A 22,113-nucleotide genomic window follows, 5' to 3' on the forward strand; every position below is an offset into this window, starting at 1 on the left:
ACCGTTGGAACTGGTTAATGTGCAGAAGCCCAACCAGTTGCCACTAGCACTAATTTGGGGATAATAAGAACAAGACCCCAGCACTTAATGATGGCTTCCTATTGCCCTATGTGGTTTCAAGTGCTTTCTCTCTGTTATAATCCTCCCCATTTCTGGAGCATAAGTGCCATCTTCTCCATTTTAAAAATGAGTAAACTGAGGCACAGAGAGATTAAATGATTGTGAGCACAGTGCTTATGATCAAGCTCACTCTGAATTTCTGCAGCCTTATTCTTAACACTGTATTTTTAGGCTGTTACACTAAAATACACACACTCACACACACATACACACACACACACACACACACCCATGATTAAAGACAAAACAAAACAAAAGACAAGTTATTATTTATTTTTGGTCTTTTACTCTTTTGTTTTTTGGTCTGTAGCTCTTTCAGAAGTATGTTCTAGATTTCAAACAAAAACACTGTTCAAATCAATTTATATAGTCTTAGCTTCTTTTTTGAAGTCGGGGCCTTATGCATGCCAGACCACTGCTCTACTACTGAGCTAAATCACCAGCTGTAATCATCTTTATGGGTCTGTTGAGATGCTTTATGCATTGTTTATTGTCTTATTAGACCTGGACATTATGTGTATTTATTGAGGGTGTTGGTTTTGAATTTGAATGCAATTTAAATATACCATAAATATCTACATTATTATACAACCCAAAGTTAGACTGTAACAAGGTGGAGAGACAGTAAATAGTCCAGTGTCAGGTTAGTTTCAGAAACCCCAGATTCAGATTCAGTTGTATTTCCAACACGTGTGTATGTGTGTGTGTGTGTGTGTGTGTGTGTGTGTGTGTGTGTGTGTGCGCGCGCGCACGCATGTGGGCTTGGAATACGTTAAAAACAAACAAACAAACAAACACCAGAGCCACAGAACTAACATTTACGAGTCTAAAGACCGACCAAAAGTGGTAGCATAGCCGGCGAGCAGTCCTGTCAAAGGTCTGTAGGTTAGAAGACTCGTTCTTCGTCCTTTCAGTCTAAACAGTGAACTAAACTCAGTCTAACAATTCTTGCACCTTTTCTGCCTCCATTTAAGATTATCTTTGTCTTTTTTTAAAGCAATATGAAAGCCAAATAAGTCTACTCAATGCTTTCTCGGGTCTTGTCACTCAAACTCAGGCTTGTGTTCTCACTTACTGAAGCTGTTATTTGTAAATGCTTAGGATAGTTTATTTTAAAATGGCCCTGCAACTTCACCCCCCTTGAGGCTTTGCAAGAGGGATTTGGTTTATATTTTTATTTGCATTTGCTCTGTAGTCGGACTTTGGCCCAGAAAATCTTAAGGACTCGGAGACTTCCCTTGTTCTGTGGCAGAGAGCAGAGACTGAGCTGCGTCCGGGCACCTGGGAAGGAGGGACCCTACTCTAACTAACCCCAGAACGCAAAGTTAGCTTTTTAGCAACTGGAAACTCAGGAGGGATGGGCGGCGACCTGGTCCAGCCACGCAGCTAAGGAGTAAGCGAGCCTCAGATAACTCCAGAGAGCAGGGCGGTGTGAGGCAGGCTCGGACCCAGGCTTGGCATCCTACTCGCTCCAGCAGCGCCTCCCAAAGCCAGACGCAGCTTTCCACTGAAGGCGCTGAGTCCCCAGACCTGGGCTCAGCCGCACCCGCCAGTCGCCCCTTTCTCTTCCCTCCCAGCTGCACTCAGACTAGCACGTGAGTCGGGCAGCTCATCCCAGCTGGGGCTCAGCTGACCTCCTCCTGATTGGCTGAGAGCAACGAGGGCTGGGGTGGGGCCTGGCCGCCTGCGTCCTTCACCATTGGCTCTCGGGGAACCCGCCTCCGCTCAGGTGAGGCGGGCCCGCGGGCGCGCGCGTCGGGCTTAGCGGGCGCGCGCACCCCTCTGCTTCCCTCCCCTCGCCGCGCGCCCGAGCGCGCCTCCGCCCTTGCCCGCCCCCTGCCGCTGCCTCAGCGCCTCAGTGCACAGAGCCTCCTCGTCTGAGGGGACGCGAGGACTGTCCTCGCTACGGTCGCTGGCAGTGTCTGGCCAGGCCTTGACAAGCCAACCGGAGGAGCAACTAGGAACCCGAGCCGGAGCCCGGCGAGCGCAGCCTACAGCTCCCGCCTCGCCGTCCCGGGGGGGCGTCCCGCCTCGCACCCCGCCTCCGGACTTGCCCCTTTCTCTGCGCGTGAGGACAGAGCCGGCGCTTAGGCCGGAGCGAGCCCGGGGGCCGCCGGCCGGGAAGACACCGCGGGCACCGATTCGCCATGGAGGGCGCCGGCGGCGAGAACGAGAAGAAAAAGTAAGCCGGGCCGCCGCGTTCCGTGGGCTGGCCTTTTTTTGTCTCCGTTCCCCTTCCGTCCCCCCCAGCCTCACGCGCCGGGCTCCCCCGCGGTCCACGTCGCCATCTTGGCGCGGGGGGTGGGAGTCGCGGGCCCAGAGCTCGGCGGGGCTGGGGTCTCCGCCCCGGACACCCGCCCCGCGCCTTCTCAGCCCAGCCTGCCCCGCGCGCTCATCCGGCCCGGCCGGCCAGGGCCGAGTACGCCCCTCGCTCCCGCGCCTTCCCGCCCTGGTCCTCCGTGTTAGCCGCGAGCACCCGGCCCCGGGCGGACCCTGTGCGCGCTGCCAGCTTCCTGGGGTCCAGGCCCTCGGAGGCCACCCCGGGCTCCCCCGAGCCGCCTCACTGCGCTGCTGCCTTTGTACGTTAGGGAGTTTTTCTTGTGTGTGTGTGTGGGGGGGGGGGGGCGAAGATGCTAACTTTCTAGTTTGCACGTGCAGGTTTTGTTATAATCTGGAAAAACTTGCCTCCATCAGAGTAACGGGAATTTAGGAAAATGGCATCATTTTAAACCACTTTCAATTTCTACAAACTTGCGTTTGCATCACCTGTCAGGAGAGCCCAGACATTATGCCTCGTTCACTCCTGAAAATAACTTACCGATAGTTTTGGTTAAACTTAGGCCGATAATTTAATGGGGGAGGGGGATTTATAATGAAAGCAAATGAAAACTATCAGTTAAAATGTTGCAAATTTATTGGAACACCTGAAAAGAATTGTATCAAAAAAGCATACATCCGAAGTGAGAAATCTTACGTGAGAACTCAGTATAAGTTTATCTTGTGGTTTGAGTCTAAGGAGGACATTAGAATTATGAGTGCACCTAGTGGTGGTAAGATCGATCCCTGCCGCCAGCACACAATTTTATCTACTTCGATATTTTAACCTTGAGAAAATCAGTTTAAGGAGTTGAAGGTTTGTAGTAAGGAGCCGTAGTTACAAGGCTGGCTTAATTTACTTTTAAGTCCTTCCAGTCTTCTGGAAGAGATTAATTCCCCTTATCCATATCAGCAGAAGAGATAAACTTACTCATTTTCTTGCTGTTCTGTACATCCTTCCTTGTCCAGGTTCTATTCCATACAAGGTCCAAGTCTTAGTTTGTATGCACCAAAGGAAGCACTTTGAAAGTGTTTTAAAGTGAGCATGCAAGTCTAGACTTACCTCCACGAGTTACCAGAATTAGTTGCAATTAATTTTGCAGAAGTGACTACAATGCTTTTGATGAAATGATAGGCTGCGATTCTCTAAACCTTAGGCAGATTGCCATTGTGTACTTATTGTCCTTATTAAATGCTGAATTATATTAATACAATACAGCAAGTTATACATCAATCATGTCTCTTATTCGCTAATTAAAAAAATTTAAAATCAAAAGTAGTTTTATAATGGATAAGTAAGTTGTGCATTGGGCCCAGTTCTAAGATGGTTTTTAGGCTTTTCTCAGAGCCATCTGTTAATTTAATTTTTCTTGTTTGAGATGTTAGCAGCTTTAGATCAGATGGGATTATATTTCTTAATATAGAGGTTCTTAATATTACTAAAAGATAATAAACATGAGTGATGGGTCACTCAACAACCCTTAGGTGCCATTTATTAAATATGTCCTTTTGTAATGATAATTTAGTTGAAAGATTGAGAGGTAAACATTTTCTTTCTCCAATTATTTCGTCTTAAATGAGTCTCCAAAGTGAACATGGAGGGAAAGACTTTGTTTTTTTTAATAGAGAGTATAGAAAGTGCAAACCTTGAAGATTTGGAAGAAAGCAGAACAGAAAATGCATAATAGATTTAATAGTAGGTATGTGCTGTTGACTTCTTAGCTGTTGGGGCTGAACTTGATTGACCTAGTATGTATATGGATTCTTAGATTTCAAAAGAATGGCAAGCTCATTCTGTTTCTAACATAGAGCAGCTGAACTTTTCAAAGTTTTGGAAAAAAAAAAATAGTTACTGGGTCTCTAAAGTAAAAATCTCTTAAAGACATTTCTTAATTTTTCCTTTTAGCTTTGATCACTAAAAAAATCAAGAAACTCATTTATTAATAAAGTTTTATTGCAATTTAGCTTTCCCTTTTGTTTGAGAAATCAGTAGTCTACTAATTTAGAGGGTAGAATTCGGGGGCAGATAGGTACCTGTTGGAGTCCCAAGCCTTTTCACTGTGATTGTTGGCAAGTTACTGAATACTTGTGGATTATATGCCCCTCAAGAGGATAATAGTACCTTTCTGAAAATAAGATAATGCATTCAAAGCCCTTAGGCCAGCACATGGAATGGGAGGCTTTGTAACATTTTATATACTTGAAAATAGGTGTTAACTGTTAAAGTTATAGTTTGGACTTCCATAACCTTCAAACTTTCTGTGCCTTCATGCATTTTTTCTTATATTCAAAAAGTGAAAAGACTGGCTCTGAATTCAAAGGTTAGAAAGGGTTCTTTCTACTGAAGCCCTCCCTGTTCTTGGACCATGGCATCTAGCCTCTGTTGTTTCACTGAGCATATGATAGACTCTAGGCACCTCATCGCAGTTCCCCATCCCAGTGTTTCCTCCCTAAATAGGTCATTTTGAATCTACTCTGGACTCTAGTCATAAACATATGCTAGTCATGCTGTTCACTCCTACAAGAGAAGCCTAAGGTAAAGTAGTTTTAGAACTGGTAGTAACGTACTTTTTTTTCTTGCTCTGATGCGCAAGTTTTGAGTAGACAAGTATAAATACTAGATCCTTGCAGGAATGTAATAGCAATCTGGGGCTTTACTTATGTCTACGTCCATAGTTGAGACTGTTGGCTCTCATCTCAAGGCAAGGCTTTGCGCTTGTGTTGGTCAAATGTTTACATCTCAGTTTTATGAAACATGGGTTAGTACACTCTCTTATTTAGTGTTTACTTAGTTGTTGGGTATTTTAGCATGTTCCAGTCCACTCCAGAAGCACCTTGGGAAGTTTAGAAATTGTCCCAACTTTCTATGGTTTAGCTTTGTGTCTCTGATGGTGTCCAGGCTCAAGGTTTAGATATTGTGCTTACATTCCAGTGTTTTGTAAGCCAAGGATGGTCTATAGGAGGCCAAGGCAGATTAGTTTCTTGACTTTTGTTGCTGTCAAGAATTTAAAACTGTTTATGATGTTGGTTGAATGATAGTTATTTCCATTCATGAATATTAGAGATTTAGGTTAAAAGATGGATATCTGAAACACTACATGACTTATTTTTAAATTTAAGATTGTTAACAAAGGTCTGTCTCCTCATCAGGACAAAGTAACCTAAATATAGTTGTGGGGTGGAACTACTTTCCTACAAAGAAATTGATTTTAACTTACAAGAAAAAAGTTATTTTGTTTCAGTTCCTTCCCCTCCCTTTGGGACTAGACAGCAATATGTAGGTTTACCTAGCCATCTTCTGCTTGTGGTAATAAGTATTTATTGCTTGTTTTCTGCTTGACTCTGAAGGGTTTGGAAAAGAATTTAACAAGCCAACGTTGTCATTGCTCAGCATTTTTGGTAAAAGAAAATGTTTAATCATAAAAATTTAATTATAGCAATTCTGTCTCCATCTCCTGAAGTATCAAGAATGAACTACTTGGTGTGTGTATTGAGTTTGATATTAAAGTTCGTGCTTTCTCCAGTAAAAATAAACAAACTCATCTGTTTGCCAGGCATATTCTTTTAGTCAAATATCATATAAAGAATTCAAATTGTAAAACAAAAATCAAAAGAGATTATTCCATGACTTTCTCCTATAGTGTTTGAAGTGATTGTGTATGTTTTATTTAGTTGTTTAAAAAAAAAAAAAACTATAACATAAACTATTCTATTGTAGCCATTTCTAAGTGTAAATTTTAGCTATGGCAAATTTTGTCATGTAACCAACTTTTTCTTGCAAAACAGAAATCTATGGACATTTTACAGCCCCCAGCTTCCCACTAGCCTTAGCCTCTGGTGCTGCCATTCTCTCTGAATCATAAACCTGACTAGCTAGCTACCTCATATAAGTAGAATCATGGCAGGTTTTGTCTTTTTGTGGAATTTACCTCAGATGATTCATTCATGTCGAGTGTGTTTAGAATTTCTCTTCTTTCTAAGACTTCTGTTGTATCACTGTACTGTATGCTTTGCTCATTGACACTTGGATTGCTTTTCCTTTGTTTCTTTTGTGCTGCTGAGTGTGTATGTGTAAATACCTCACCAAGGTCCTGCTCCCCGTCAGTCCTGTGAAATGATAAGACAACAAATAAATTTTCTGAGGAACCTCATACTTTTCCCATAGCAGTTTCTACCTTTGTAATAATATTCCTACCAATTGTGCACAGAGACTATTTCTCTGTTGCCTCCCTTGCACTTTGTAGGAATTTTTTTTGATAGAATATTTGTTCTTTGTGGTGGCCATCCTAATATATTGAAGAGATTGTATCTTTAGTGGCTTGTGGATGGATGACCAGTAGACATGAAGCTACTTTCAAACAAACAGAACAAAATGTCAAAGAACAGTTTGTAAGTAAAAGCTTTTAAAAAGAATGTTAAATACATTTAAAATAAGAATGAATTTTTTCTAGTAACTTAGAAAGAGTTGGTTTTTTAAAAAAATTTTTCAAAAAGTAATATTTAGTGTCAACTAATATATGCTTTTCTATTGAAGATAAAGTCCCAATTAAGATAGTAATTAAAGTGGCATCATTTTTATAAAACAAAATGTTCCCATATAGTAGTTCTGCCCATCTCCACTACCATTTATTAGTGTTTTCTTATTAAACTCTACTTAGTTAGAATACTAAATATAATGATTATTTTAAGGTATCATTTTTAAATTTTATTTTCCTTCTTAATTGGAAAAGCTAGAAGTGGAACATAGCTTATGTTTGTAGTACTTGGTTGTTTAGAACTGTCATAATTAGACAAATTAAGTGTTCTTTAATAGTGCTGTTTTCACTGATGAATTATAAATGTTATGTATTTGCCCCTTTTCCTGATAGTTTGTGAAGATAAGTTTGCCTAACTAAAAACACTGATAAAAGCAAGCAGAGTTTAAGGGTAGAAACTTGGAGTCTTACAATAGTGTGATGTTGTTGAATTCTTATGGGCCTTTTCTTATAAATTTAGATACTAAACAAGTTTCTATGAAGAGATATCCTAAAATTGGGTAAATGTTTCTATAGGCAAAGTCCCAAATAGACTGAATTTGAAAAATCATCTAATAGGGAATATTGGTACACACGAGCCCTTAAATATTCGAGTGAACAAAGAATACAGAAGATTTTACAGGCTGCTTTAAAAAAAAAAGCTTTCCTATATTCCCTGAATATTTTTTCATAAAAATTCTTCTTATGCTTTAGAATTCTCATGTTACTTTTTTAAATCTTGAATTTTAATTTTCTGTCACCTTTTCAGTACCTTTTCTATTTATTAGAACCAGACTAGAAGACATATTTTATTGATAAACATGGCTGTGTAATATGCCCAAAGCCTGGGAAGTAAGCTAGTATCCTTTAAGGTATGTTAAAAATGCCTCTGAGTTTTCCATGTTCAGAACACTGAATAAACATGAGGCATCTGTGTATTGCTGTGGAAAATCTGCTAGGTGAACAAATGGAAGATATTCATTCTTGTTTCATCTTTAACAAACATTTATTGAATATGTCTATCTCAAGTGGGTAAGTGCATGTTCTCTGAAGCCTGACAGCCAAAGATTCCCTTGTGTGACAGGGACAGTGGGTAAGGTTCTTAACTTCCTAAGCCTGTATCTTGTATTACATGCATTAAATATATGTATCCTTATGCAAATGTGATACATACCAAATAAAATATTCATGATAGCTCTTAACTGGGAAGACATTTTGCTGATGGAATAACAGTGATTTAAATAGAAATACTGCTTTAAAAAGTTCATCTACTGGAAAAGTTATCCTTGGGACAACCATAGTGCTACAAGCTTAGAATTAACAGGCTGCTATTGAGTTTTGTTTACTCTTTAAAGAAGGTAACCAATTCAATTCTGCTGTGGTAAACAAAGAACATTCCAGAATCTCTTGAAGAATTTGGATAAAACTTTAGTTCTGGCCTTTAGGTTTTTATGGCTAGACTACAATCCAAGCCTTCTCAGAGAACATTTAGATTTTTCTTTAAAAAAAAAATTACAGTTACTATACAATTTATGTTTGTTAAAATTTTTTCTGGATTATAAATAAGAATAAAAGAAAAACTACCAGCTTAAGAAAGCAATTACTCCTATGTTTTAATGTGTTCTGAGAATTTTAATTCACATAATTTGCTATTTACATAAATAGACTATGTTATGTGTTCTCTGCCCCCCTTTGTTTTATACATATTTCTTCATTCAATCTTTTTCCTTTAATACTATCTTTTCTGTCTTTCATTGCTAGTTATAAGAGCTACTTTATTCCTTTTAGCTACCATAATATGTGCTATTATGTACAAGGTACTAAATAGCCCTGAATTTAAATAATCTTAAAAATAATTGTTCAAAAGCATACCAAACATTAGTGAAATACCTAAAAGTATGCTTGTAATTTTGTCACTTAAAGATTACTATTAACACTTAATATTTGTCTTGTGGGTGTTTATGTGTGTATACACAAATGCATATGTATGTGAAGATTAGAGGCCAGCCTGCAATGCCATAGCTCAGAAAGTATGTACTTTGTTTTTGAGGCAGGGTCTCCTACTTGGAACCTAAAGCTCATTAGATGTTCAGTGAGCTCCAGGGATCTGCCTATCTCTGCCTCCCCAGCACTGGGATTGCAAGAATGCAGTACCAAGCCTCACTTTTCTGGAGATTGAATTTGGGTCTTTATGCTTATGTGTCAAACACTTTAGTGACTGAACCATCTCCCTATCACCCCCAAATCTGGTTTTTAATATAATCACATGAATAGGATTTCATTAGCTATAGCTAAAATTATACTCTTTGGTATACTTTCATGTTCTTTTTCATTCTATGTACATTTCCTGCTTGTATTTAACCACGTGCTATAGTGTAGGAGCACTAGAGAGATGGTCTTCCATATGAGGGAAAGCACTTCAGTTAAGAGTACCTGGTTTTATGCAGGTTGTATGTCCAGCTCTAATCCTAGCACTAAGGAGGCAGAGGCGGGCAGGTCTCTGGGAATTTGAGGCCACCCTGGTATACATAGTGAGTTCCAGGATAGACAGAGCTGTATAGAGAGACCCTGTTTCAAACAAAACAAAAGAAAAGAGTGCCTAAGTTTAAAACTCAGATTTATTAATGTTTGCTGTTATTTGGTATTACTAGCAGTTGCCTTGTGTTAGGCATTGCTTTTAGATTTTGTTACTATTAACTAACTGGTTAACAATTGCAATTCATAACCAAGAATACAAAGACTAGTTGGTTTTAGATAATCCCCTAATCATTTCTTCCTTTAATTTTGAAGGCCTTTGAGATGATCATGAATTTATCTGTGTGATCGAGAGACTTTGGCTTATAGAATGTGAAAGCTGAAATTTACTACAGAAAAACTATTTAGAAGCTGGAAGTGGTGGTACAAGCCTGTGATTCAGCACTCTACAAGTCTGAGACTAGCCTGGGCTGTATAGTGGTCCTGTCTCAGAAAAATCAAAAACATGAAAGAGAACAAAATTTGTTTAGGGGAGATTAATGTGTCATCAGCATTATCCTGAAGCATATTCACTCTTGAACAACTTTTATCCCCAAGAAATATTAACATTCAGTGTTTGATCCACTGAATTTTCCCTCTTCTTGAATTAATATGATGTAATTTTGAGAATATCTTTTTGAAAAATACATAGTGCTTTAAGTGGTGCAAAAAGCTTTAAAATTTATGGAGTCTGTTTAAAAATCTATGAAATATATATAGTAACAGAAATCTTCTTTTGAATGCCATTAGAGTGCCATATTTCTACTTGGGAACATAAGTTGTTTCAGACCTGTAATGTAGGTCTCTAAAGACAAAAATGAAGGCACAGTACCTCAGCAGCTGCTGAAGTGTAATATTTCTTCTGTTTTGATTGATCGTCTATCACCACACAAAGTCCACAAGCTATTCCCTGCCTGGAGTTTTTGCATTCTATAGGATCTTTAGATCAGACAGCTCAGTTTTCTTTAAATTATCTCATCTAGTCTGAGGATCTGTTTTTCAGACATCTGACTTCTTAGTCTGAGCCTTTTTGGTTCCCTTTAATTCTTTATTTCACTCTACCTTTATTTTCTTCTCCTTCTGTCTTTTTTCCCTTTCCTTGCCTAAAAGAAAATTAAAAGGTAATACTCTTTGACTTTTCTTCATAGATGTGTAAACTCTCTCTTCCTGTCTTCTCCACAAAATTGCTTAAACACCTCCGTAAGGGTGACAACAGTAAAAATAGCAGCAAGGCTGGCACAGCTACCTCCTCCCATGGTCATAGCAGATAGCAGCACCACTTTTGCCCAGTGGTCTCATGGATTTTGTTCAATAAACTATTCCAGGCATTTTAACTTGCCATGGAGGTGGCCGGCACTGATTTGTCATCCTAGTCATACTATGATATTAAAATTAAAACTAACTTAAATAGGCAGGCAGATAGTTTAGTTAGTACTAAGTGTTTATAGAAAGATTGAATTCAATTCCTAGAACCCCTGTTTTAAAAGCTGGCTACAGTATAGTATATACTTGTAGCAATATGGAAACAGACAGGAAGATCCTTGATGTTTGCTGGGTCAGCCAGTGTAGCTTACTTGTGAGTTCCAGGCCAATGAGAGACCATGTCTCAAAGAAAAAAAGTTGGATGGTATTTAGGTTACCATACAATTTATTATCTGTCCTTTACACACATGTATACTCCCACACATGTGCACCTGTACACATGAAAGCATAGAAAACTCTGGACACTGGGAACAGGTATGTTTTTTAAAAGTTCTAATGGAGTTTGATCATATACCTTTAAGTAGGAATCCTGGATATATTCAAAGTCATTTGACCCATTTTAAAAATACTTAATGAAACTTTAAAGTTTTGGTGGATGGAAAAGATTTGAGAAGTATACAAACACACAGAAATTATGAGCATCTATTAATTTACTACCTAGAAACCCTTCTTCATACATGTGTTTAAAATGTAAGATAAGAGTGAATATTGTTTTCAACCTACTTTTAAAAATAAATCTGTATTTTGTCCAGTGTTAAAGAGTGAGGGTAGGGATCCCAGATTAACCTGGGCTATGGCATGGTACTATCTAAAAAACTCTGGATATTGGTGGTCATGTCTGTAATCTCATCTCTTCAGGCACCAGGCATGTATATATGCATGCAGGCAAAACATCCATGCACATAAAATTAAAAAGTAGAGATCATTTATAATCCAGACTATACTTAATTGACACCAAAATGAAAGTTTTACAATTCTCATAAAATGTACCTTTAACACTGCTTTGACCTCTTTGAATGGAATGCAGTTTCCATGTAATTTCTGCTAACAGTTTTCTGAAATTGCATAATTGTATTACAAGAACTACTTTTGTCACCATTTATAGCATCTTCATTATGGTTAACCTTTAGAACTAAAGAGGGGAAAAAAACTTCAAGGCATGATGTCTGTGTATATACTTTTATTCTGATCTTGTACAAACTTAGTCTTCCATCATATTCAAAGAAATCATTTTAAAGGGCACACTCTTTTGACTGTATACACAAAGTTTAGTTTCTCTGCTCTAAATTTGAATCTATTACTTTGTCATAGTGTATAATCAAACTGAAAGGCGCTACTGTTTGCCTTCTATATTCTTGGGTGCTGCATATGTTGAAACATTTTGTTTGGGGGATTAGTAGCATTTCTATTGAACAAGCACAGAATTGGGTCGTTCTTCAACAGTTTAACAACTAGTTAAGCAGATTTATATACCTACACATGAATATTGTAAATCATCTAGATATTACCATTTTATATGAGACAGGAACTTCTCTGTAGATGTTGGTATCTAGAATGTGGAGGGGAGTGGAATCATTCCTTAGAATACAGGAGGACTGATGCAGAGGGTGGGAGGGGAGTGCTGTTTACCTTGGGCACACATCTGTAGATTCAGCCAACCAGGGATTGAAACATTGGGGTGGGCAGGGGAATAGCATCTACTGAGTTCCCATTGCTCCACGGTGTAGTTAGTATGATTTGGAGGGAAGCCATTACACAGCTGGTACTGATGGCCCAGTGATTCTTAACTCTGACCATTGTAGATTCATAAAGGTATTTAAAGGTGATTTAATTAAAAAAAAAATCATGTGTAAAGTTCTTGCTTCTATCCCCAGCAACACACACATAAACCCACACGAGTTACAGAGAATTAGGGGGTGGGGAGAACTAAAAAATTTATTCTTTTGACTGTCTTTGAACCCTACTCACATATTATTGTATATTTTATAAACTATACAGGCATTCTTCAGTTTTTGTCATTGAGTGTTTTTGTAGTTTATTTTCATAAATTATAGCTCACACTACATAGTATTTTGTAGTATATTTAGTTGCTATAGTCAAATATTTTTGTCATTTTTCAAAAATTACTGGCTATGTTTGTAAATTTTGTTATAAAACCTACTAATGGTTTTTTGCTAGTTTCTATGGCTTACTAATCACCTCTTTAGTTTTATTCTTGTTGAAATTTGATTTGCTTGATTACTAAATAATGACATAAAATGTTTCGTGATCTACAGTTACTGAATCATTCAACGAATCTTTTATTCCTGGTATACTATAAGATATTTTGCTAAGTAAATAGAAAATGTGTTTGGTTTTTATGATAATGTGAAAGATACCAGATTTTTTAAGATTTATTTTCATTTTATGTATATGGGTATTTTGCCCTGTATATGTCTGAGTACCACATGCATGCATTGCTCATGGAGGCCAGAAGAAGTTATTGGATCCCTTGGAACTAGTGTTGGGACTTGAACTCTAGGCCTTCTGCAAGGAGCAGCTAGTGCTCTTAACCACTGAGCCATCTCACTAGCTCAAGATACCAAATTTTAATATATCCCACAATCCCCTAAAGGAATTCTTTAAAAATTATATCTAGACCTTACCCCTCAGTTTTTAGTCAGTGATTGACTTTAGGCATATATAACCACTTATATTTTTTTCTCATTTAAATAGTTCTGATGAGATTAATTTAAAATAATACAGAATTATCAAGATTTTAAAATTAAATTTCTAGTCTTTCTAGAATGATGTAAAAGGTTAGGTTACTACTTTGTATTTTTCAGAAAGGGTTTCACTATGTCACCTGGCTGGCTCTCAACTCTTGGACTCAAAGTATTCTCTTATGTCTTACTCTTCCTTCTTAAGATTTATTTTTATTATTTTAATAGTGTGTGTGTCTGTCTGTCTACTTATAAGTGCAGGTGCCCATGGAAACTAGAAGCTTCTGATCCCTGGAGCTAGATTTGAGTCAGACCTTATGTCCTCTGGAAGTAGAACTCTTAACTGCTGAGCTATCTCTGTAGCCTCCTTTATTTTTTTCCTTGGTGGTAGTGGTGGTAGAGGAGGAAAATAAACTCAGTCAGGAAACTTCTTAAACACTGGCCCTCTTTCACAAACTGTTTTGGTATCTCTGCTCTCTCCTTTTGTGTGCAAACCTCCTTTTTGGTGAGATGGCTTGGTGGTTAGGTGCACTTGCTGCTTTTGTAAAATCAGATTTGTATCCCAACAAAACCAGAGCCAGAGTTCGACATACTGGGTGGAGGTGGGAACACAGTACACAAGTGGTGCACACGCATTTATTCATACATGTAAAAAGTTTTTTAATTTTTAAAAAAAAATTAAATGTGGGGAAGTATGTGTATGGGGGTGCAGGTACTTTGATAGGACAGAAGAGGAGGACATCAGTTCTCCTGTATTAGTTGTGAGCTGCCTGACGTGGATGCTGACAACCAAACTCAGGTCCTCTGCAAGAGCAATTATTCTCACTTAACCACTGAGCTATCTTCCTAGGCCCAGTGATGTTTTTTAATCTCCTCTAATGTGTTGTGAAATACAAACCAAAAACTCAGTAACTTGTTTGCTTACAAAAGTTAAACATCTTTGAGGGCTATCTGTGAGTGTTAAAAAGCAGACCCCTTATTTTAAAACCAGTCTCAGGATACACTTCTTTTGAGAACGTTTTTAATTATATTGTGTCCATTATTTTAAGGAGGTTTCTGTTTAAAAAACAAAGCCTCGGCCTTTATTCTTTAGTTTCGCTTTATAAAGTAAGTAATAATGAATGCAAACAAAATAAGGAAGATACTGTAGCAGACTGGTGCTAAGCAAATCAAAAACAAATCATAATGAAATACAATGTTCATTTAGCTGCTCTACAGATATCAGTGTGTGGGAGGACATAGGGTAGATTGGATTATCAGCCTGATTCTCTCTTCATGAAGGTTAGCCATTTAAAATGTTGTCTTGCTTTGAGTAGTTATTGATCAGTGGTGAACAGTTCATTGCCATTAGAGTAGGTGCTTTTCAATAACATTTTTGGATTTATCAGAGTCTGGTAATGAATACCGCTGAGTAGCTTAGCTTTCAGTCCTGTATTCAAAGAAGCTAACCTGTATAACTTCTTTAAGCATTGGAGTTTTGCAGTCAACAGTGTTTAAACTTTGTAATAATAGCCTAGAATTAGGAATTCTTGTCTTGATGATTGTTAATAGTGTAAATTCTCAGTCAGACAGTTTAAGCTGGAATACAGGTCTAACCATTTATTAACTCTGTAAATTGTGTGTGTGTGTATAACATGATGATAGTAAGATGAAATAAGTTAATAGTTGAAAAATATTTAGAATATTAGAATAAGAAGAATACGTGTTACCTAAGAAATGAGTAGCCCAAGTACAGACACGCATGCCCAAAAGGAGGAAGCATGAAAATTCCTTGATATTTTCTTCAGACAGAGACTTTAAAAAGGATAGGCAGGGGGCTTAAGAGGTGGCTTAGCAGTAGAAAACTTCTTCACTCATGAGGCTGGAGTTCAGGTCCCAATACCCACATAACAAGGCAGGCATTCCACAAGACCCATAACTGTAGCTCCAAGTGTTTCCATACCCTTTTCAGACCTTCCTTCATGCATTCATACCCACAAATGGGTTCATACATTTAAGACAGACACATGCACACCTAAATAAATATACCGTGTATGAGACTTGAAACAAGGAGGTATGCTTCTCATTCATCAGTTTGATAGAAACTATTAAGATTTTTCTTTAATTCATATTATATAATACTGCAGAGTACATAGGAAAGTGTGTGTACACATACATAGATATATTTATTGATTGGTAGAGACAAAAATGGGTACAGACCTTTTAGAAAAACTGTTACTGATTCAAAAAGTTAAGTAGCCATTGTCTTGAACATTTGTTTCAGAATGTCTATCTTGTAAAAGTATTAACACAATTTTAAAACAAAACCTGAAAGAACAACTTATTTCTCAAAGCTACAAAGTTGTTTGTCAAATAATAGAGCTCACGGATAACTTAAAAATTTTATACATGAATGCTGATTTAAAATTCAGGCTGATTATTGATCATTCAAATTGTGTGCTGCTTCCCACAGCCACCACTGCACACAAATTTAAAAGAAGAAATATGTGCCTGGTGTCACAGCTCATGTTTTTAATCCCAGACTTTGGGAACAGGCAGATGGATCTCTGAGTTCAAGGCAAGCCTATACTACATAGCAAGTTCCAAGCCAGCCAGAAATACACAGTGAGACCCTGTCAAAGGTGTGTGTGTGTGTGTGTGTGTGTAAACAGCGTTTGTTAGTGTCCATTGTAACTTAGTGCACCTCTGCTATCTCTCTTACCTCCATTACAGAGTATTATATAAATGAAATGAGTTTCAAAACTATTTTATTACAAAGTTCAAATTGAAAATAGTGAGGAAAACATAAGATTTATTTACTTTATCTATATGAGTACACTGTACCTATTTTCAGACACCAGAAGAGGCATCAGATCCCATTACAGATGGTTGTGAGCCACTATGTGGTTGCTGGGGATTGAACTCAGGACCTCAGGAAGAGCTCTTAAACCACTGAGCAATCTCATCAGCCCAAGGCAGTTTTAATGTACTGAAAAATTTTCAAACTGTTGACATTATGGCACTCTTATATGGCCTCAATAGTCTTTATTGTAGACTATTAAGAATATACTGATTCATTTATATAAGTAGCTCCAAGTGGTTTTTTCTTTTCTTTTCTTTTCTTTTTTTTTTTTTAGTTCTTTCAGAATTTTGTACTTGTATGCAGTGTATCAGATCTAATCCCCTGTTTGTGACAAGTTTCTTAATAACCCTACTTAAAATCTTAGGTTAAGTCAAATTGCTCTACAATCTCCAGCCAGTGACCTACAGACCACTTGTGTCCCACAATATGTACAAATGTGGCCAACACAAGTAATTGTAAACTTACATCAAATATTGAGGTTTTGTTGAAACATTTTTGTAACTTGGTTCTACAGTTGATAATAGTGCTGTATCCTAATGTCATAAAGTTGGGTACATCCACTGAAAGTTTGAGTTGGAATTTTTTAGTTTAGAATCTAACAAGTGTACTCATTCTTTATTAAAACTGTATAATAAGAGAGGTGCTGAGAACAATTGACAGTTACTTTAAAAAGTTTTTTATGCTTGTAGCTTTATAAAGGAAGGAGACTTAAAGAAGAGACTGTTATGTGCTTTGTTCATAAAATACAAGGACTGAGTGAAATAAGTCCCTGTTGTATTGTTAAATGTTTGGTAAATTCTAAGAGCTGTTTTCAACATTTACCAATACCTAACCTAGTAAAATTGGAGCAGAGGAGTAAAATAGAGGCAGCATTCTCAATTAATAGAGAAGACCGTGGGAAAGGAAAGACTTAAACACCTTTGTTCCTGTCCTATTTGCCACACAGTCGCTGTTTTTAATCTATGGAACCCCAGCTTCTTTTCATAAAGTGATTAATATATTTATGAGTTGTTATGAAAGAACTAGCACCAAGTAAAGAGTAATATTTGGTAATGGCAGACTTAGAGAAGCAGCTAAAAACAGCCAGATTTAGCCTTATATTCAATTCAAAATAAGAACATGTTGCTAGGAGGGTAAGCAAAAGAAGACAGCTTTACTTGATATGACTTAAACAAATCTGACCGTTTGGAAAGAATTCTCAGTGTATATCATTATACTGATATTTTTCTTACCTTTACTAGCCCACCTATAGATCAGTTCTATGACTCACCTTTATTTTTAACACATCGCTGCATTTATTTGGTAGCCATTGTGCCAGTACTAGACAAGCAGTGTCTAAGGAAATAAGCAACTGAAAGTAGTAGCTTGTTATAGCTGCTAAGGTAAAAACCCATGGTAAGAGGGTAGATGGGGAAAGTATTAAATGTCAAAAGAAACTAATCAAATCATGTGTAGCTATTAGTACCTTAACCTGCCCATAAATTTATTACCTGTTGTCAAATAATTATACACTTTTAGTTTCTTCAAATTGATTTGGGGTTTTTCTATACTGAGATACTTTGGAATGATTATGGGGCATTTGATACATAACTACTGTAAATTTAGGGGTGAAAACATCTGCTTTGGAAAAGTTAAAAGCTTGGACATTTTACAAGAATTTATTGTGTTTTCAGTCATCTAAAATTTGTATATAAAAGCTGTCTTATATAAAACTTTGTTCATGTTCCATACAAATTCTACATAGTAATTTTACATTGTTTCTTCTAATCCTTATGTGGTAAGCAGAAAAATGCAAAATTAGTTTTATTCGAGTTCAGACAAACTAGCATATACATTCTTCTTTCTCTCTTTTTTATTTTTATTTATTTATTGTTAAGTAGGATGAGTTCTGAACGTCGAAAAGAAAAGTCTAGAGATGCAGCAAGATCTCGGCGAAGCAAAGAGTCTGAAGTTTTTTATGAGCTTGCTCATCAGTTGCCACTTCCCCACAATGTGAGCTCACATCTTGATAAAGCTTCTGTTATGAGGCTCACCATCAGTTACTTACGTGTGAGAAAACTTCTGGATGCTGGTGAGTGCTACAAAAACATAATAGACCTGAAAATTAGAAATTAAGGCTATCTAGAAGTTTCTTCTAGCAGGAGGCTACATACTTTTTTTTTTAATAGAGCGAGTATCCCTGTGCCCATGCATCTGTGTGCATATTAATATGCTTTTATGAGGGGGCCTATGGAAGCCAGAAGAGGGTATCAGATCCCTTGAAGCTAGAGTATTTATGAGCCACCTGATGCAGGTGCTGGTGTCCAAATTGTAGTCCTGTTGATTGAGCAACACGAATTTTTTAAATGTGGAGCTATCTCTCGAGCCTTATAATGCTGCTCTTTTAAAAAATATAAACTAGGTTATTATTGCATGTGTGTGGGTGTTTTGCCTTCAATACTTGAATGCCTAGTGCTTGGCAGAAGCCAGAAGAGGACTTTTTGGGAACTGAAGTTACAGTTGTGAGTGCTGGGAATTGAACCCTGGTCCTCTGAAAGATCAGCCAGTGCTCTTAACTGCTGAGCCATTTCTCCAGCATTGCCTCCACACAGTGCAGTTTTAAATTTAAAGTACCTAATCATGTCTTTCAGTATTCTTTTCTCCTTTTATCAATAGCTTTGCTTTTCTTAGTTGTGTGAGTAATCCTTTTTGTACTGAAAGTTGTTTTGGTTTACCCTTTATTTTTTAAACACATAAATAAAAATTCATTAACTCTATAGCCCCTGGTACTTTAGCATGATCAGTGAATAGATATTATAACCCAGTAAAGTCATTTTTTCATTCTGTAGAATATATTCTCCATCCTTCCACATGACAGCATTTTTTCTTACTAGCTTTTAAAGCTTCATTCCATTAGCCCCATCTGCTCTTCCTCCTTAGGACTGGGTATAAAGGCATAAGCTATTTTCTTTTTAAATGTCATCCTTTTTTTTAACCCCCTTAGTGATTTGCTTATTTGCAAATTTGTTTATTTTAAACAGTTATGTAAAACAACTGGAAAATATACAGAAATAAATATATGTGCTATAGGTATTTAAAAGTATCTGAGATGAAGCCTTACTGTGTTTCCATGTGTGCCCTAACAGGTGATCTGGACATTGAAGATGAGATGAAAGCACAGATGAATTGCTTTTATCTGAAAGCCCTTGATGGCTTTGTAATGGTGCTAACAGATGACGGTGACATGATTTACATTTCTGATAACGTGAACAAATACATGGGGTTAACTCAGGTAAAGACTTTAGATATGAAGAGCACTTCTGGGTACTTTATGATTATATGATATAGATCTAATTTTTTTAATGTGTTTGCAGTTTGAACTAACTGGACACAGTGTGTTTGATTTTACTCATCCATGTGACCATGAGGAAATGAGAGAAATGCTTACACACAGAAATGGTGAGAAGAAGTCTATTATTTGATTTAATATGACAGGTGATTTTTTAGTCAGATATTGTTACTAATTTTACTTTTTTGATAATGTACTGATTTAAGAGAATGTTATTTCACATTCAATGTTAATTCTGTTCTTTGTTAAAGCTGTTATTCTACATTTTTGAAAATTTACAAGTTTTAAAAACTCATTGAATTAATAAGTAATTACATGAATTAATAAGCAATTACATACACAAGTAGACAAAATGGAAAGATAATTTAAAGACCAAGGCAGTTATAAGTAAAATGCAGTATTAAGGCAAGAAGTCATAATACAAATGACAGGTAATAAGATTTTAGATTATTGAATACACAGTGACAATGCCCCAAAGAGACAGGATGGGGAGACAGCCAGGAGTTTAAAACCATAAAGGTGCTTTAACTTCTAAGGATGTTTTTAATAAGTTGAGACTGTATTTGGAAATATTATGTGCTGGACCACGTGTGGTTGTACACACCTTTAATCCTAGCACCTAGGAGGCAAGTATAGGCAGATCTCTTGTCTTCCGGGCCAACCTGGGTTATGTAACTTTCAAGCTTCCCAAAGCTGCAGAGTAAGACCCTGTCTCAAAAAGAGAAATAAGAGAAGGACTGGAGAGATGGTTCAGTGGTTAGGGGCACTGACTGTTTTTCCTGAGGACTCAATTTCAAATCCGCACATCAGCTCACAGTTGTCTGTCACTCCAAGATCTGACACACTCCCATAGACATGCAAGCAAAATACCAATGCACATAAAATAAAGGTAAAGTTTTTTAGAAAATTGTAAGAGAGCAGTTCTGTAACTTTTAAGAGTTTTGTGAAGTCTTTGTTGAATTACAGAGACTTTTAACAGTTGATTTTTTTTTTAAACACTAATTCTTAAACAGAGTATACAAGCCTCTTTTTCTTAATTCCCTCTGTCAGGATCTAATCTTTGCTCTTTGAAATTATTCTTATTAAGTCTTGACTACTTTGTATTATATTGCTATTAACCCTACAGTTTGTACCTATTAAATGCTTAAAGGCATCTAATTATTGATCTCTACATCACTCGCAGTATGCACACTCAATCCTTTTCTAATACATAAATGGAAGTATCTTAAAATGTACCCATTTGATAATTTCAATGATTTTTTTTTTTTAGTATATTCATAGACATGGCCCAGCTACCACCATACCTCTAATTTTATTTTATTTTTTAATTGTCTTGTTTTATTGTGTGTGTTTGTTTTGGGACAGGGTTTCACTGTTCATGGCCCTGTCTGACCTAGGACTCCAAGTAGACAAAGTTTTTCTTGAACTTATAGAGGGCTACCTGCCTCTGCCTCCCAAATGCTGGGATTAAAGGCATGTACCATTGGATTCAGTCATTTTAGAAAATGTCATTGCCTCAAAAAAGACGTTCTATATCTTTAGCTCTCATCCATCTATCGTCTGATGAACATCTCCTTAAATTCAGTCCTAAGCAACCTCTAATACACTTCTGGGCCTTTCAAATAAATAAAACATTTGTTTTGAACCAGACTAAGCAATAAAAATGGAAATCGGGTTGGAGAGATGGCTCAGTGGTTAAGAGCACTGACTGCTCTTCCAGAGGTCCTGAGTTCAAATCCCAGCCACCCACATGGTGGCTCGAAACCATCTGTAATGAGATCTGATGCCCACTTCTGGTATGTCTAAAGAGAGCTACAGTATACTTACATATAATAAATAAATAAATAAATAAATAAATAAATAAATAAATCTTTTATTTTAAGAAAAAAGTAGGAAATCAAGATGCTGTTTCAGAGTCATTTAAATGTGATCTGATTTTTTAGTTATGAGTTTTGGCATTAAGACTAAATTAGACTTGAATTGATTTTTCTCTGCTTTATTTCTGTGACTTTCTTTTTGTGGTCCTGGGGATCAAGACCAGGTCTACATGTGTGTACTAAGGAAGTACTTGTCCATTAAGCTATCTATATTTCCAGTCCCTAAACCTTAAGCTTCTGTAACCTTAAATCATAAACAAAGTCTCATATGTAGCTCAGGTTGGCCTAGAATTCTCCATCCTCCTTCTTCAGCCTCCCAAGTAGTGCTTAGAGTATTGACATGTACCATCATGGCTGATTTCTGTAACTTCTGATAGAACATTCTGCCTGACTTTCATACACACAGATGCTATTTGCTTACAAAAAGATAAGTTGGCATTTTAAAAATTCTGTAAACACATTGCTGCTTATTCAAAATTGAGTTATCACAATTGGTAAAAGACATTTATTTACTCAAATACTTTTGAGGGGGACATTCTTATATACTGACAGCACACTGTTTTCTTGTTCTCTTCACTTATTTTTTTCATCAAACTCAACAGCACAGATGAACAATTAGTCATGTAAAGTGTGGGCT

The 22,113-nt window shown here is 37.1% G+C and overlaps 1 protein-coding gene across 5 annotated transcripts in view; it reads left to right on the forward strand.

The window, feature by feature from the left end:
- Positions 1–1,964: 1,964 nt before the first annotated feature.
- The window catches only part of HIF1A (hypoxia inducible factor 1 subunit alpha), a 37,117-nt gene continuing 16,968 nt past the window's right edge, over positions 1,965–22,113 (forward strand). For 2 of the 5 annotated variants that reach the window (XM_080927213.1, XM_080927215.1), the window contains exons 1-4: positions 1,965–2,302; positions 18,149–18,342; positions 19,397–19,542; positions 19,625–19,709. In XM_080927213.1, the coding sequence (XP_080783339.1) occupies positions 2,268–2,302; positions 18,149–18,342; positions 19,397–19,542; positions 19,625–19,709 (460 nt within the window). In that variant the 5' untranslated portion in view covers positions 1,965–2,267. Of the gene's footprint in view, positions 2,303–2,561; positions 2,700–18,148; positions 18,343–19,396; positions 19,543–19,624; positions 19,710–22,113 lie in introns of those variants that run through there. The other 3 variants (XM_080927214.1, XM_080927216.1, XM_080927217.1) reach the window with 2 other exon arrangements.

This window comes from Micromys minutus (genome assembly GCF_963924665.1).
Source record: "Micromys minutus genome assembly, chromosome: 1".
Lineage (NCBI taxonomy): Eukaryota > Metazoa > Chordata > Mammalia > Rodentia > Muridae > Micromys > Micromys minutus.